The 16,831-nt window shown below is 51.2% G+C and overlaps 1 protein-coding gene across 1 annotated transcript; it reads left to right on the plus strand.

Moving 5' to 3' along the window:
- Positions 1-2,015: 2,015 nt before the first annotated feature.
- LOC147084111 (uncharacterized) lies at positions 2,016-11,506 on the plus strand. Its single transcript, XM_085979876.1, has 2 exons — positions 2,016-2,092; positions 9,576-11,506. Exon 2 carries the CDS (start codon positions 9,847-9,849, stop codon positions 10,702-10,704), a length of 858 nt encoding a protein of 285 aa, XP_085836002.1. The 5' UTR covers positions 2,016-2,092; positions 9,576-9,846; the 3' UTR covers positions 10,705-11,506.
- The last annotated feature ends 5,325 nt before the right edge of the window (positions 11,507-16,831 follow it).

Below are 16,831 nucleotides of genomic sequence, written 5' to 3' on the forward strand. Positions count from 1 at the left end.
TTTACCACAGTCGGGGAGTCCAGAACCGGGGGTCACAGTCTAAGGATAAGGGGTAGGCCTTTTAGGACAATAATGAGGAGGAATTTCTTCACCCAGAGACTGGTGAACCTGTGGAATTCTCTACCACAGAAGGCAGTAGAAGCCAATTCATTAAATATATTCAAGAAGGAGTTGGATATATTTCTTAAGGCTAAAGGGATCAAGGGATATGGGGAGAAAGCAGGGACCGGGTACTGAACTTGGATGATCAGCCATGATCTCATTGAATGGCGGAGCAGGCTCGAGGGGCCGAATGGCCTACTCCTGCTCCTATCTTCTATGTTTCTATCTCTTATGTGGGACGTTATCGAAAGCCTTTTGAAATTCCAAATACACCACATCCACTGGTTCTCCCTTATCTATTTTACCAGTTACATCCTCAAAAAATTCCAGTAGATTAGTCAAGCACGATTTACCTTTTGTAAATCCATGTTGACTTTGTCCGATCCGGTCACTGTTTTCCAAGTGCTCTGCTATTACGTCTTTTATAATGGACTCTAGCATTTTCCCCACTACCGATGTCAGGCTTACCGGTCTGTAATTCCCCGTTTTCTCTCTACCACCTTTTTTGAATAGTGGGGTAACATTAGCTACACTCCAATCCATGGGTACTGTTCCAGAGTCTATCGAATTTTGGAAGATGACCAGCAATGCATCTACTATTTCTAGGGCCACTTCCTTAAGTACCCTAAGATGTATCTTCTATGTTTCTATGTATTCTATCTTTCCTTGTAGCTGAAATTCTCTAGTCCTGGCAACATCCTCGTAAATCTCCCGTCTCGAGCAGTCACATCTTTCCTGCAATGGGGCGAGCAGAACTGCACGCAGCACTCTAGCCGGTGGCCTAACTGGTGTTTTGTACAGTTCAAGCAGAACCTCCCTGCTCTTACATGATAAGAGAGAGAGGCACTGCCCTTTTAAATACCTGGGGGGCACCCATTCCCCTTTAAATGGCCAAGCAATTTTTATTGTTGAAAAGGGGACGCAGTCCCCTTTGACTCAACCTCCACCCTCTCACCCACCACAAATACTCACAAGAGAGAGAGAGAGAGGAGGAAGAATGCTGGTCTTTGTCCCTTTAAAAGTGGCTGCCCACCAAAATGTTCACAGCACCAGGGCTCTTTGTTCTGGATAAAAGTCCAAAAGAGAAAAGGTTCACTTATTTTTAAATGTATGCAATTGATGAAAAGCCTTGCAATAAAGGTAATGCAAAGGAATAAACACTCACAAGCTGGGGTTTTTTCCACCCCCTCCTCCCCTTCCCTTTAACAGCTCCTGCAGACAATGAAAGCAGGAAAGTGGCCTGCAGCCCACCGAGGTCCCGCCCCCCTCCCTCCCGCGCCGCCATTGGTTGGAGGACCGTCAGCCAAACCGGTCCTCCCAGCGTTTTCCACGCTTCTGATTGGCGGGGGCCTAACGTCAATCACCCCCTCCTATTACGCGCTGACGCATGCACGCAACGCCGAGGTGTCGATTGGATCGGCGCACGCAGCTCATCGAGGTCCCGCCCCGCTCCCGCGCCGCCAATGCTTGGAGGACCGTCAGCCCGCCCGGTCCTCCCAGCGTTTTCCGCGCTGCTGATTGGCGGACGTCTTGCGTCAATCAAAATCTCCGCTTACGCGCTGACGCATGCACGCAACGCAACGGGGTCGGTTGGATTGGCGCAAGCCACCGCAAGGTTAAAAAAAGACACCCCACACAAATGAGGAAAAACAAAAATAATAATAATCGCACTTTAGAGGGGAGGAGGTTGGGGGAATTAATGAGTGTTTTCAATTTGTTTCGCAAAAAAAAATATTTGAAAACCTTATCAACTGTGCGAGACGGGCAGCGCATGCGCTCCAGCCACCCTTTGTCTCCCCCACGTGGGCCCGGGGGCCAGACACGCCCACTTGCCTTCCCCTGCACCAATCACAGCGCGGGCAGGCGCAACACGAGGCTGCCAGTGCGCCTGCGCGGGGCCTCCGGGTACCAGACGGAAGGCCGGGCCCGGGGAAGAGGCGGAATCAGCGGCCGGGTAAAGTCAAGTGTTGGGGGATCGATTTAAATGGAGGTGAGAGGGGAGCGGAGAGCGAGATTATAAAGTAAAATACGAGAAAACCAAACCTGAGAGTCGGGCGGTGTGGCGGAGTGAGCCGGAGCAATGTGATTCTGACTGACGGGAGCGCTGACCAATAGGAAGAGGGCTGAGCTGGGAGGACTGAACTGGGCGGCCTGGTCCTCCAACCAATGGCGGCGCGGCAAGGGGGCGGGGCCTCCTCTCCAGCTCAGGTGCGCTGGGGCCGATTGTGACGCGCTGTCCCCAGGTGAGAGCAGCTCAGTCAGCACAGAGCTGGGGCTGGAATCTGGGAGAGGGGCCGCAGGCAGCGGGCCTGGTAAAGGGGCACAAGCTTCACAATACAAGCTGCTTTCAAATGCACAATTGTTTCCAACAGACAGCCTGGGTCACTCTGCAAAAAAAAACTGTTTAACAATTCATCATAATTCCCCTGCTTTAGGAGAGGCGTAGAGTGCAAAAGCAAGGAAGTTATGATGAAACTGTGTAAAAGACTGGAGTCCGCTGTGGCTCAGTGGATAGCAGAGTCAGAAGGTTGTGGGTTCAAATCCCGCTCCAGGGACTTGAGCATATAAAGCGAGGCTGACACTCCAGTGCGGTGCTGAGGGAGCGCCGCACTGTTGGAGGGGCAGTACTGAGGGATCGCCGCACTGTCGGAGGGGCAGTACTGAGGGAGCGCCGCACTGTCGGAGGGACAGTACTGAGGGAGCGCCGCACTGTCGGAGGGGAAGTACTGAGGGAGCGCCGCACCGTCGGAGGGGCAGTACTGAGGGAACGCCACACTGTCGGAGGGGTGGTACTGAGGGAGCTCCGCACTGTCGGAGGGGTAGTACTGAGGGAGTGCCGCACTGTCGGAGGGGCAGTACTGAGGGAGCTCCGTGCTGTCGGAGGGGCAGTACTGAGAGAGCTCCGGGCTGTCGGAGGGGCAGTACTGAGGGAGCGCCGCACTGTCGGCGGGGCAGTACTGAGGGAGCGCAGCACTGTCGGCGGGGCAGTACTGAGGGAGCTCCACGCTGTTGGAGGGGCAGTACTGCGGAAGCGCCGCATTGTCGGAGGGGCAGTACTGAGGGAGCGCTGCAGTGTCGGAGGTGCCATCCTACGGATGCGACGTTAAACTGAGGCCCCCGTCTGCCCCCTCAGGTGGATGTAAAAGATCCCGTGGTGCTATTTTGAAGAAGCTATCCCCTGTGTTTTGAGCCCAATATATATCCCTCAAGCAACATGATGAAAAAACATTATCTGGTCATTATCACATTGCTGTTTGTGGGAGCTTGCTGTGCGCCAATTGGCTGCCGCGTTTCCCACATTACAACAGTGACTACACTTCAAAAGTACTTCATTGGCTGTAAAGCGCTTTGGGACGTCCGGTGGTCGTGAAAGGCAGTTAAGAAGGCAAATGGTATGCTGGCCTTCATTACAAGAGGATTTGAGTACAGGAGTAATGAAGTCTTACTCCAATTATATCTTCTTCTTTCTTCTTAGGCAGTCCATCGGAACCGAGGATGACTTGCTTCCACATTAAAAATGAGTTCTCAGGTGTAAGGGTAAACCGGGAGAGCTTCTTCTCCCCGAGACGGACCCTCTGATATAAAGGGTCGACTGGATCCATGTTTATCTGTAATTTAAACAGAGGTCTGGTCGTGTTCCGAGCTCTTTCCCCTAGAGGAGAGGGTAGAATGGGGGTCTTTAGTGTTAAATGGTTTCACCTGGATCCATTGCTTCCATCGCATACCCATCGGTTCCTGTAGACAAACACACGTATCACTTGTCATTAATACAGTACATGGCCCCATCCAACGGGCCCCATTCCCTTTCTTCCGATAACTTGTGTCATTACTTGTTGACCTATTCTGGGCAACTCGCCTGGTTTAAGTCCAGCATTCTGCCTTTCTAGATCTTTAATCTGTTGGTTCCTTACTTCTTTATTTAGTGCTTGTACCTCCTGATTTAGTTGTACTAAGTATCGCCTTAATCTATCTTGTACTGGTCCTTGTGCACCAGTCGCTGAAGGTAAGCATGCAGGTGAAGCAGGCGGTTAAGAAGGCAAATGGTATGTTAGCCTTCGTAGCGAGAGGGTTTGAGTACAGGAACAAGGATGTCTTGCTGCAGTTGTACAGGGCCTTGGTGAGACCACACCTTGAGTATTGTGTGCAGGTTTGTTTGCCTTATCTGTGGAAGGATCTTCTTGCCATGGAGGGAGTGCAGCGAAGATTCACCAGGCTGATACCTGGGATGGCAGGAATGACGTATGAGGAGAGATTGGGTCGATTGGACTTATATTCGCTGGAGTTTAGAAGAATGAGAGGGGATCTCATTGAAACTTATAAAATTCTAAGGGCTAGACAGACGAGATGCAGGAAGGATGTTCCCGATGGTCGGGGAGTCCAGGACCAGGGGTCACAGTCTAAGGATAAGGGGTAGGCCATTTAGGACTGAGATGAGGAAGAATTTATTCACCCAGAGAGTGGTGAACCTGCGGAATTTTCTACCACAGAAGGCAGTAGAGGCCAATTGATTAAATATATTCAAGAAGGAATTGGATATATTTCTTAAGGCTAAAGGGATCAAGGGATATGGAGAGAAGGCAGGGACAGGGTACTGAATTTGGATGATCAGCCATGATCTCATTGAATGGCGGAGCAGGCTCAAGGGGCCGAATGGCCTACTCCTGCTCCTATCTTCTATGTTTCTAACTCTTCGCTTCCTGTCTGCCAACCAGTTCTTTATCCAAGTCAATACCTTGCCCCCAATCCCATGTGCCTTAACTTTACACTTTAATCTCTTATGCGGGACCTTATCGAAAGCCTTCTGAAAGTCCAAATACACCACATCCACTGGTTCTCCCTTATCTATTCTACCAGTTACATCCTCAAAAAATTCCAGTAGATTAGTCAAGCACGATTTACCTTTTGTAAATCCATGTTGACTTTGTCCGATCCTGTCACTGTTTTCCAAGTGCTCTGCTATAACATCTTTTATAATAGATTCTAGCATTTTCCCCACTACTGATGTCAGGCTTACCGGTCTATAATTTCCCATTTTCTCTCTACCACCTTTTTTGAATAGTGGGGTAACATTAGCTACCCTCCAATCCATGGGAACTGTTCCAGAGTCTATCGAATTTTGGAAGATGACCAGCAATTCTGTCCCTCTAGTGCTACTTGTCTCTCCCAGTCCTCTCTTCACCTTGTTTCTCCTCTCTAATGTTTCATCCTGGTGCCCATCCCCCTGTCAAATTAATTTAAACCCTCCCCCACAGCATTAGTTAACCGTCCCATGAGGACATTGGTCCCAGCTCTGTTGAGGTGCAACCCGTCCACCTTGGACAGGTCCCTCCTGCCCCAGAACTGGTCCCTCCTGCCCCAGGAATCTGAAGCCCTGCAATATTTCTCTTTCAGGTACTTCTCCAATTCCCTTTTGAAAGCGGTGATTGAATCTGCCTCCACCACCCTTTCAGGCAGTGCATTCCAGATCCTAACCACTCGCTGCGTTAAAAAGTTTTTCCTCATGTTGCCTTTGGGTCTCCTGTCAATCACCTTAAATCTGTGTCCTCTGGTTCTCGACCCCTCTGCCAATTGGAAGAGTTTCTCTCTATCTACTCTGTCCAGACCCCTCTTGATTTTGAACACCTCTATCAAATCTCCTCTCAATCTTCTCTGCTCCAAGGAGAACAACCCCAGCTTCTTCAGTCTATCAATGTAACTGAAGTCCCTCATCCCTGGAATCATTCTCGTAAATCTTTTCTGCACCCTCTCTAAGGCCTTCACATCCTTCCTAAAGTGCAGTGCCCAGAATTGGACACAATACTCCAGTTGAGGCTGAACCAGTGTTTTATAAAGGTTCATCATAATTTCACACTTTTGTACTCTATACCTCTATTCATGAAGCCCAGGTTCCCGTAAGCTTTTTTAACTGCTTTCTCAACCTGCCCTGCCAGCTTCAATGATTTGTGCACATATACCCCCAGGTCTCTCTGTTCATGCACCCACTTTAGGATTGTACCCTTTAGTTTAGATTTCCTCTCCTCATTCTTTCTACCAAAATGTATCACTTCACATTTTTCTGCATTAAATTTAATCTGCCACGTGTCCGCCCATTCCACCAGCCTATCTGTGTCCACTTGAAGTCTATCACTATCTTCCTCACTGTTCACTATACTTCCAAGTTCTGTGTCATCTGCAAATTTTGAAATTGTGCCTTGTACACCCACATCCAAGTCTTTAATATATATCAAGAAAAGCAGTGGCCCTAGAACCGACCCCTGGGGAACGCCACTGTGTACCTTCCTCCAGTCCGAAAAACAACCGTTCACCATTACTCTCTGTTTCCTGTCACTTAGTCAATTCCCTATCCATGCAGCCACTGTCCCTTTTACTCCATGGGCTTCAACTTTGCTGGTAAGCCTATTATGTGGCACTTTGTCGAACGCCTTGGAAATCCATGCACACCACGTCAACCGCAGTGCCCTCATCAACCCTCTCTGTTACCTCATCAAAAAACTCCATCAAGTTGGTTAAACGCGATTTGCCTTTAACAAATCCGTGCTGGCTTTCCTTAATTAATCCACACTGTTAATTTTGTCCCTGATTTTTGTTTCTAAATGCTTCCCCACTGCCGAGGTCAAACTGACTGGCCCGTGGTTGCTGGGTTTGTCCTTACACCCTTTTTTGAACAAGGGTGTGACATTTGCAATTCTCCAGTCCTCTGGCACCACCCCAGTTTCTAATGAGGATTTGGAAGGTTATGGCCAGTACCTCCGCAATTTCTTCCTTCACTTCCCTCAGCGTACTAGGATGCTTCCCATCCGGTCCTGGTGACTTATTTACTTTAAGTACAGCCAGCCTTTCTAGTACCTTGTCTTTATCAATTTTATCCCATCCAGTATCTCCTCTACCTCCTCCTGCACTATGTCTATGGCAGCATCTTCTTCCTTGGTGAAGACAGATCCAAAGTACTGATTTAGTACCTCAGCCTTACCCTCTGCCTCCGTGCGTAGGTCTCCTTTTTGGTCCCTAATCGGCCCCACCCCTCCTCTTACTACCCGTTTACTATTTATCTGCCTATAGAAGACTTTTGGATTACCTTTTATGTTAGCTGCCATTCTATTCTCATACCCTCTCTTTGCCCCTTGTATTTTCTTTTTCACTTCTCCTCTGAACTTTCTATATTTAGCCTGATTCTCAGATGTATTCTCGACCTGACATCTGTCATACACGCTCTTTTTCTGCTTCATCTTACTCTCTATCTCTTTCGTCATCCAGGGAGCTCTGACTTTAGTTGCCCTACATTTCCCCCTAGTGGGAATGTACCTCGACTGTACCTGAATTATTTCCTCTTTAAAGGCAGCCCATTGTTCCTCTACAGTTTTTCCTGCCAATCTTTGATTTCAATTTACCCGGGCCAGATCCATTCTCATCCCACTGAAATTGGCCTCGCCCCACAGTGCAGTGGATGCGCTCTAGACTGCACTCCCCCCGAGGTGTCGTCACCCTCACCGGGATTCAGCACTGAAAACTGGTTTGAGAGCGCCGCACTCCTGGGGGATTCCTGCACTGCCTTGCCTCCTCAAACCCTGCTGGGCGGCCACCCAGTTACAATTACATAGAAACATAGAAGATAGGAGCAGGAATAGGCCATTCGGCCCCTCGAGCCTGCTCCGCCATTCAATGAGATCATGGCTGATCATCCAAATTCAGTACCCTGTCCCTGCCTTCTCCCCATACCCCTTGATCCCTTTACCCTTAAGAAATATATCCAACTCCTTCTTGAATATATTTAATGAATTGGCCTCTACTGCCTTCTGTGGTAGAGAATTCCACAGGTTCACCACTCTCTGGGTGAAGAAATTCCTCCTCATCTCTGTCCTAAATGGCTTACCCCCTATCCTTAGACTGTGACCCCTGGTTCTGGACTCCCCGACCATCGGGAACATCCTTCCTCCATCTAGTCTGTCTAGTCCTGTTAGAATTTTATAAGTTTCAATGAGATCCCCTCTCATTCTTCTAAACTCCAGCGAGTATAAGCCCAATCGACCCAATCTCTCCTCATACATCATTCCTGCCATCCCAATTCCCACGAACTCTCTGTGGCTGAGGGTTGACCACCTCCTGGAACGTGCGCTCCAGGAAACTCGCAGCCTCCCGTCTGCCCGGCAGTGACTCCAGCCGCTCCCCAAGCTCAGAGACCCTGAGCTCGAGTTCCAGCCACTGGAGGCACTTCCTGCACATGCGGTTCACCAGGACACGTGAAGCATCCCAGAGTTCCCGCATGGCACAGGAATTGCAGCCATCAGTCCCATCGTTTGGCTTAAAATCTGTCTACTTAAGCTATAGATATATATGATGTGAGGTTAGTGTGCCCTTACCCCTGTTTATTATTCAATCAGTGATTGTCCCTTTGCCAGGCCCACTGCCTGCGGCCCCTCTCCCAGATTCCAGCTCCAGCTCTGTGCTGACTGAGCTGCTCTCACCTGGGGACAGCACACCAAGAAGGAGTTGGATATATTTCTTAATGCTAAAGGGATCAAGGGATATGGGGAGAAGGCAGGAACAGGGAACTGAATTTGGATGATCAGCCATGATCTCATTGAATGGCGGAGCAGGCTCGAGGGGCCGAATGGCCTACTCCTGCTCCTATCTTCTATGTTTCTATGTCCACTGATATCTTCCTGCAGTCTGCAGCTTTCTTCTTCATTATCAACCACACGGACAATGTTTGCATCATCTGCAAACTTCTTAATCATACTTCCTACATTCAAGTCCAAATCACTGATATGGACCAATCAGCAGAAACATGTTGTATTGACATTATGACGCCTGCACCTTTTACGATGTCAAGACGCCCCAGTGTGCGTCACCCACCACCCGCCCATTGATCCCAGGATCTGTCTCCCTATTGGTCGGCGGACACGTCAATCACGCCCGCTGCCCGCGGTCACGTGCCCCTGAGGCGCTCTCCGGCTCCGCCCGAGTGAAGTCGCTCCATTCGGTGCCTGTGGAGCCCTCGGACTCTCAGGTTTGGATTCCCCTTTATTCTCTCCCCTCCTCTGATCTCAATCGGATCGGGGGGAAAACTCACTTGCCCTCACTGATTGCGGCTCTTCACCAACACCGACTTTACAAAGAAAGCCCCGCGCGGCAGCCTGGAGCTCAGGGGCCCAGCGCGCAGGCGCGGGGGAGGATGATTGACAGGGGCCCAGGGTGTGTGCTGTGCATGCGGAGTGAGGGCCGGGCGCCTGTGGAGCAGGAGAGGGCGGGGCCAAGGGGCGCATGCGCGGGGCCAGTCACAACTCAGCGCGGCGGCCGGAGCGCTTTCTGGAGCGCGGGGGCTTGTGGGGATTGCAGCTGCCATTACTGTTGATCCTTTCAACCAACCTGTGCAGCAGCTGGGGCCTGAAAATCAGCTTCACTGCCCCTGGGCTGGGAAAGGGCGACATGAGACAACATTCTCCCTCTTACCCCTTTCTATACTCCTTTTACAGGGTTTTAGAAGTGGAGCATCTACAGACAGAAAGCTCAGACCAGACATCACATCAAGAACAGACAGAGTCGCTCGATTCATCAGGACCTGATTCAGTCGCTCCTCCAATCTGCTGGCACACCAGCGAGTTCACACTGATGAGAAACAATTTAAATGTTCTGAATGTGGGAAGAGCTTCAAAATATACAAGTAGCTAAAGAGACACCAGTGGCTACACACTGGGGAGAGAACGTTCAGCTGTTCCGGAAGGGATTCATTCAGTCATCGCTCCAATGATACACCAACAAATTCACACGAGGGAGAGATTTTTAACCCGCTCCGTGTGTGGGAAGGGATTAATTGCACCCTCCATGCTGCTGAGACACCAGCTTGTCCACACTGATGAGAGACTGTTGACCTGCTCCGTGTTTTTGAAGCGATTCTCTCATTCTGCCACCCTCCTGAGACACCAGCTTGTTCACATTAAATGTTCTGACTGTGGGAAGAGATTTAAAAGGTCCCAGGATCTGAAGAGACACCAGCTGGAGAGAGCAGGAGAGATTCTGTTCACCTGCTCTGTGTGTGGGAAGAGATTCACTCGGTCCTCAAATCTGCTGGCACACCAGCAAGTTCACACTGGAGAGAGGCCGGTGAAACATTCCGACTATGGGAAAAACATTAAAAGGTCCCAGGAGCTGAAGCAACACCAGCTGGAGGGAGCAGGAAAGAGGCCATTCACCTGTTCTGTGTGTGGGAAGGGATTCACTCAGCCATCCAATCTGCTGGAACACCAGGAATTTCACACTGTGGAGAGGCCGTTCACCTGCTCTGTGTGTGGGAAGGGATTCACTCAGTCATCCAATCTGCTGAGACACAAGCGAGTTCACACTGGGGAGAGGCCATTCACCTGCTCTGTGTGTGGGAAGGGATTCATTCAGTCCTCGACTCTGCTCGAACACCAGCGAGTTCACACTGGGGAGAGGCCATTCACCTGCTCTGTGTGTGGGAAGGGATTCACTCAGTCTTCACATCTGCTGAGACACCAGCGAGTTCACACTGGGGAGAGGCCATTCACCTGCTCTGTGTGTGGGAAGGGATTCACTCAGTCATCCAATCTACTGAGACACCAGCGCGTTCACACTGTTCTGTAGCGCAGGGCCCTGGAAAGAGCTGGGGTGACATGAACATGGAATGGATGAATGTTTTATGAATTCTTGTAAAGCTGTTTAATCTTTAAGACTGTTGTGCTGATGATTCCCTTCGATTGACTGTTCATGGTGTCACTTAGAATGTACAGCACAGAAACAGGCCATTCGGCCCAACTGGTCCATGCCAGTGTTTATGCTCCACACAATCCTCCTTTCACCCAACTTCATCTAACCCAATCAACATATCCTCCTATTCCTTACACACTCATGTGGCTTCCGCTTAAATGCATCTGTACGTTTAGCCTCAACTACTCTTTGTGGTGCTGAGTTCCACATTCTCACCACTCTCTGGGTAAACAAGTTTCTCCTGAATTCCCTGCTGGATTTATTAGTGGCCATCTTATATTTTGTGGATGTTAAAACCCCAATAACTGAGCTGCATTTTAATATTCTGCATAAATAAATCAGCTTTGTTTGAAACATACAGTCGATTGAGTCCCTGTTTCTAAGATAAGACGAGAGCTAATTGATGACTTGTTACAGACATTCCATGTCCTCTCAATATCTGTGTCCAGGAGAGAAGCTTCTGTTACTTTGTGCATTTTATTACCATCGAGGTTCTGGAAGTCATTGTGGGGGAATGGAACATTTTAACATTCTCAGCACCTGGTATCAAAACCAAACACTCCAAAAGCAGGTTACAGCATGGGTTAGATACAGAGTAAAGCTCCATCTACATTGTCCCATCAAACACTCCCAGGGCAGGTACAGCACGGGTTAGATACAGAGTAAAGCTCCATCTACATTGTCCCATCAAACACTCCCAGTGCAGGTACAGCACGGGTTAGATACAGAGTAAAGCTCCATCTACATTGTCCCATCAAACACTCCCAGGGCAGGTACAGCACGGGTTAGATACAGAGTAAAGCTCCATCTACATTGTCCCATCAAACACTCCCAGGGCAGGTACAGCATGGGTTAGACACAGAGTAAAGCTCCATCTACATTGTCCCATCAAACACTCCCAGGGCAGGTACAGCACGGGTTAGATACAGAGTAAAGCTCCATCTACATTGTCCCATCAAACACTCCCAGGGCAGGTACAGCACGGGTTAGATACAGAGTAAAACTCCCTCTACACTGTCCCATCAAACACTCCCAGGGCAGGTACAGCACGGGTTAGATACAGAGTAATGCTGATATACCTATCAATTCATCCAATGAAAAGCGACGAGTTAAGAAAGTAACTATAGGTTTTTATTGGCTAAATAACAGAGCCCACCCTCGTGGGTGATCGGATCCAACAAGGAGGAATACCAGCCAGTCGACCACCTTTATACCTGGGCAGGTAGGTGGAGCCATGGGCAGAGTCAGCAGTTGTCAGCCCAGGTATAACAGCGTGACAAGAGGCGACCTCGTGTAGTGATACAACAGTGTAACCAGTGATAACCATAGTGTAACGATACAACAGTGATAACCATAGTGTAACGATAGTGAACGATAAAAGTGGTTTACCACATTCACCCCTTGTTTAGATTTGAGTCCGGCGGGGTGAAGTGTACTACCAGTTCGGGTATGTCAGTCTGTCCGGAGGCCTCGTAAGTCTTTCTGATCGGCGCAGCAGCGGCGGCGGTGTTGCAGTATCCGGTGTTAATGCTGGTGTCTGCGTGGTCGACGAAGACTCGTGGGGTTCCGGCATGCCGTCTACCTGGGCTGGGTTTGGGGGGCTGGTGGGGGGTAACGGTGGTGTCTCAGGGGTGCCCGAGGGTGCAAGGTCTCATAAGGAGACTGTGTCCTCCCGCCCGTCTGGGTATGCCACATAGGCGTACTGGGGGTTGGCGTGCAGGAGGTCCACCCTCTCGACCAGGGGGTCCGTTTTATGGGCCCTCACATGCTTTCGCAGCAAGACGGGCCCCGGAGAAGTCAGCCAAGTTGGTAGCGTGGTTCCCGTAGTCGACTTCCTGGGGAAAACAAACATTCGTTCATGGGGGGTGGCGTTAATGGCAGTGCAAAGCAGTGACCGGATGGAATGGAGCGCTGCCGGGAGGACTTCCTGCCAGCGAGAGGTTGGGAGGCCCTTAGACTTTAAGGCTAAGAGAACGGCCTTCCAGACAGTCGCGTTCTCTCTTTCCACCTGGCCGTTCCCTCGGGGGTTGTAGCTGGTGGTCCTGCTTGCAGCAATACCTCTCGCTAGTAGGAACTGACGGAGTTCCTCGCTCATGAAGGAGGAGCCCCGGTCGCTATGTATATAGTTCGGGAACCCGAACAAGGCGAAGAGGTCGTTCAGGCATTTGATGACCGTGGTCATGTCTGGGCAGGGGAAGGCAAAGGGGAAATGGGAGTACTCATCAATAATGTTGAGGAAGTACACATTACGGTCAGAGGATGGGAGGGGCCCCTTAAAATCGATGCTCAAGCACTCGAAGGGGTGGGTGGCCTTGATCAGGCTTGCTCTGTCCGGCCTAAAGAAATGCGGTTTGCACTCGGCACAGGTCTGGCAGTTCCTGGTCATGGTCCTGACCTCCTCGATGGAGTAGGGCAGGTTGCGGGCCTTAATGAAGTGGTAAAGTCTGGTGACCCCGGGGTGGCAGAGGTCGTTGTGGAGGGTCTGCAGTCTATCAGTTTGCACGTCGGCGCATGTACTTCGTGATAGAGCATCTGGGGGTTCGTTCAGTTTACCAGGCCGGTACAAGATATCATAATCATAGGTGGAGAGCTCGATTCTCCACCTCAAGAGCTTGTCGTTCTTGATTTTGCCCCTCAGTTTGTTATTAAACATAAAAGCGACCGAACGCTGGTCGGTGAGGAGGGTAAATCGTTTGCCTGCCAGGTAATGCCTCCAGCGTCGTACAGCCTCCACGATCGCCTGGGCCTCCTTCTCGACCGAAGAGTGTCGGATCTCAGGGCCCTGGAGGGTCCTTGAGAAGAAGGCCACTGGTCTCCCCTCCTGGTTGAGGGTTGCGGCTAGGGCGAAGTCGGATGCATCGCTCTCCACTTGGAAAGGGATAGACTCATCCACCGCGTGCATAGTGGCCTTAGCAATGTCTCCCTTAATGAGGGAGAAGGCTGCGCACGCTTCTGCCGTCAGGGGGAAGGAGGTGGACTTCATGAGGGGTCTGGCTTTGTCTGCATAATTTGGCACCCATTGGGCATAGTAGGCGAAGAGCCCCAGGGTTCTCTTCAGCGCCTTTGGACAGTGGGGGAGTGGGAGCTCCATGAGGGGGCGCATTCTTTCGGGGTCGGGGCCGATGACTCCGTTCTCTACTACGCAGCCGAGGATGGCAAGACGCGAGGTGTTGAACACACATTTCTCCTTATTGTAGGTGAGGTTCAGCCGTTGGGCCGTACGGAGGAATTTCTCCAGATTAACGTCGTGGTCCTGCCGGTCGCGGCCGCAGATGGTGACGTTATCTAGGTAAGGGAACGTGGCCTGTAGCCCGTTCTGGTCAACCATCCGGTCCATCTCCCTTTGGAAGACCGAAACCCCGTTGGTGACGCCGAAGGGAACCCTAAGGAAGTGGTAGAGGCGGCCATTCGCCTCGAAGGTGGTATACTGGCGGTCCTCAGGGCGGATAGGGAGTTGGTGATAGGCCGACTTAAGGTCGATGGTGGAGAATGCCCGGTACTGTGCAATCTGATTGACCATATCAGATATGTGGGGAAGTGGGTATGCGTCCAGCTCGGTGTACCGGTTTCTGGTTTGGCTGTAGTCGATGACCAGGCGGTTTTTATTGCCGGTCTTAACGACTACGACCTGGGCACACCAGGGGCTGTTGCTCCCCTCGATGATGCCCTCCTTCCGGAGACGCTGCACCTCAGAGCTAATAAAAGCTCTGTCCCCGGCTATGTACCACCTGCTCTTGGTGGCGACGGGTTTACAGTCGCGGGTGAGGTTAGCGAACAGGGAGGGGGGCGGTACCTTGAGGGTGGATAGGCCGCAGGTGGTACGCGGTGGGCGGTTTAAAGGCTGCTGGTTGTCGACTGTGAGTGGGGGGAGGGGTCCACTGTATGCCAAAGTGACACTTTGAAGGTGGGATTGGAAGTCCAGCCCTAGTAGGACGGCAGCGCAGAGCTGGGGCAGGACGAGGAGTTTAAAATTTTTATACTCCGTGCCCCTAACCGACAGGGTCACAATGCAGTAGCCGCTGATGTCTGTAGAATGGGACCTCGATGCCATCGAGATCCGGTTGCGCGTTGGCCGGACAGTGAGGGAGTAGTGGCTCACCGTGTCTGGATGGATGAAACTCTCCGTGCTTCCGCTGTCGAACAGGCAGGTCGTGGCGTGGCCGTTTACTTCGATGTCCATCATGGACTTGGACAGGTGATGTGGGCGAGCTTGGTCCAGTGTGACGGAGGCTAGTGTATGGCTGAGCGAGCTGTTGTAGTCTGTGGGTGAGGCGGTGGTCGGGTCTGGAGACAAGGTGGCGGTCGAGTGTGGTGGATGAAATGGCGGCGCCCACGAGGTTGAATAAAATGGCGGAGAAGATGGCTGCCCCCACAACTCACGAGGCATTGCTGGTGTTGGTTGCCTTGATCAAAGATGGCCGCCCCGCGACTCACACGAGGGGATACTGGCATCTGTGGCCTTGATGAAAGATGGCCGCCCCCACAATTCGCATGAGGCACTGCTGGCTTCTGTGACTCTCCCCCTGCAGGCCTTAGCGAAGTGGCCTTTCTTCTGGCAATGGGAGCAAGTCGCGTTTCTCGCAGGGCAGCACGTCCTCGAGTGTTTCGCCTGGCCACAGAAGAAGCAGCCGGCGGCCCGATCGCGGGGCTCCGATGTTGCAGCCGGTACCGGGGGTGGCGGTCCCGATCGGTTCTGGGACGCCGACGCTGAGGTAGGTCCCGGGGGCGGCGGTGCGAGGGGTATTGCGGCCGGGGTCGGGCCGGAGTCCCAGGGTCGCGCAGTACAGTACCTGGAATACGCCTCGAGGTCCCGATGGGCCACTCCCAGAGAGTGAGCGAGGGCTGCAGCTGTGTTCAGGTCGAGGTCCTTTGATTCGAGCAGTCTTTGCCGTGAGTAGTCGGACCGAAGGCCTTTCATGAAGGCATCGCGGATATTCTCTTCAGTATTTTCTGTAGCCGTTACCACTTTAAAGTCACAGTCCCTACCGAGTGTTTGTAGCGCCCGTAAAAATTCATCTACAGACTCTCCTGGCTGCTGCGGGCGGGATCTTAGGAGATGTCTGGCATACATAGAATTTACCGGGCTCCGGTACTGCTGTTTCAGCAGGTTGATGGCGGCCTCGTATGTAGTAAGGTCTTGTATGAGTGCGAATACTTTTGGGCTCACTTGGGCGGTCAGAACTCTTAGTTTGGATCTCTGAGGCACGCCGGATTCTCCCAGGTAGGATTCGAAACAGCTCAGCCAGTGTTTGAAGTCGAGGGCTGAGTTTGCTGCTTGTGGGTTTAGATCCAGGTACGGCGGTCGGAGGGCTCGCAGCCAGGCCGGCTGCTGTGGCTGTTGTAGCTGGGCGTCTGACTGGTCTGACGGTTCATTAGACATTTTTAAAATTTAGCCAATAAAATTGATATACCTATCAATTCATCCAATGAATAGCGACGAGTTAAGAAAGTAACGATAGGTTTTTATTGGCTAAATAACAGAGCCCACCCTCGTGGGTGATCGGATCCAACAAGGAGGAATACCAGCCAGTCGACCACCTTTATACCTGGGCAGGTAGGTGGAGCCATGGGCGGAGTCAGCAGTGGTCAGCCCAGGTATAACAGCGTGACAAGAGGCGACCTTGTGTAGTGATACAACAGTGTAACCAGTGATAACCATAGTGTAACGATACAACAGTGATAACTATAGTGTAACGATAGTGAACGATAAAAGTGGTTTACCACAAATGCTCCCTCTACACTGTCCCATCAAACACCCCCAGGGCAGGTACAGCACGGGTTAGATACAGAGTAAAGCTTCCTCTACACTGTCCCATCAAACACTCCCAGGGCAGGTACAGCACGGGTTAGATACAGAGTAAAGCTCCCTCTACACTGTCCCATCAAACACTCCCAGGGCAGGTACAGCACGGGTTAGATACAGAGTAAAGCTCCCTCTACACTGTCCCATCAAACACTCCCAGGGCAGGTACAGCACAGGTTAGATACAGAGTAAAGCTTCCTC

Source organism: Somniosus microcephalus, unplaced genomic scaffold (assembly GCF_052327205.1).
Source record: "Somniosus microcephalus isolate GS21.2 unplaced genomic scaffold, FLI_Smic_1.0 scaffold2, whole genome shotgun sequence".
Lineage (NCBI taxonomy): Eukaryota > Metazoa > Chordata > Chondrichthyes > Squaliformes > Somniosidae > Somniosus > Somniosus microcephalus.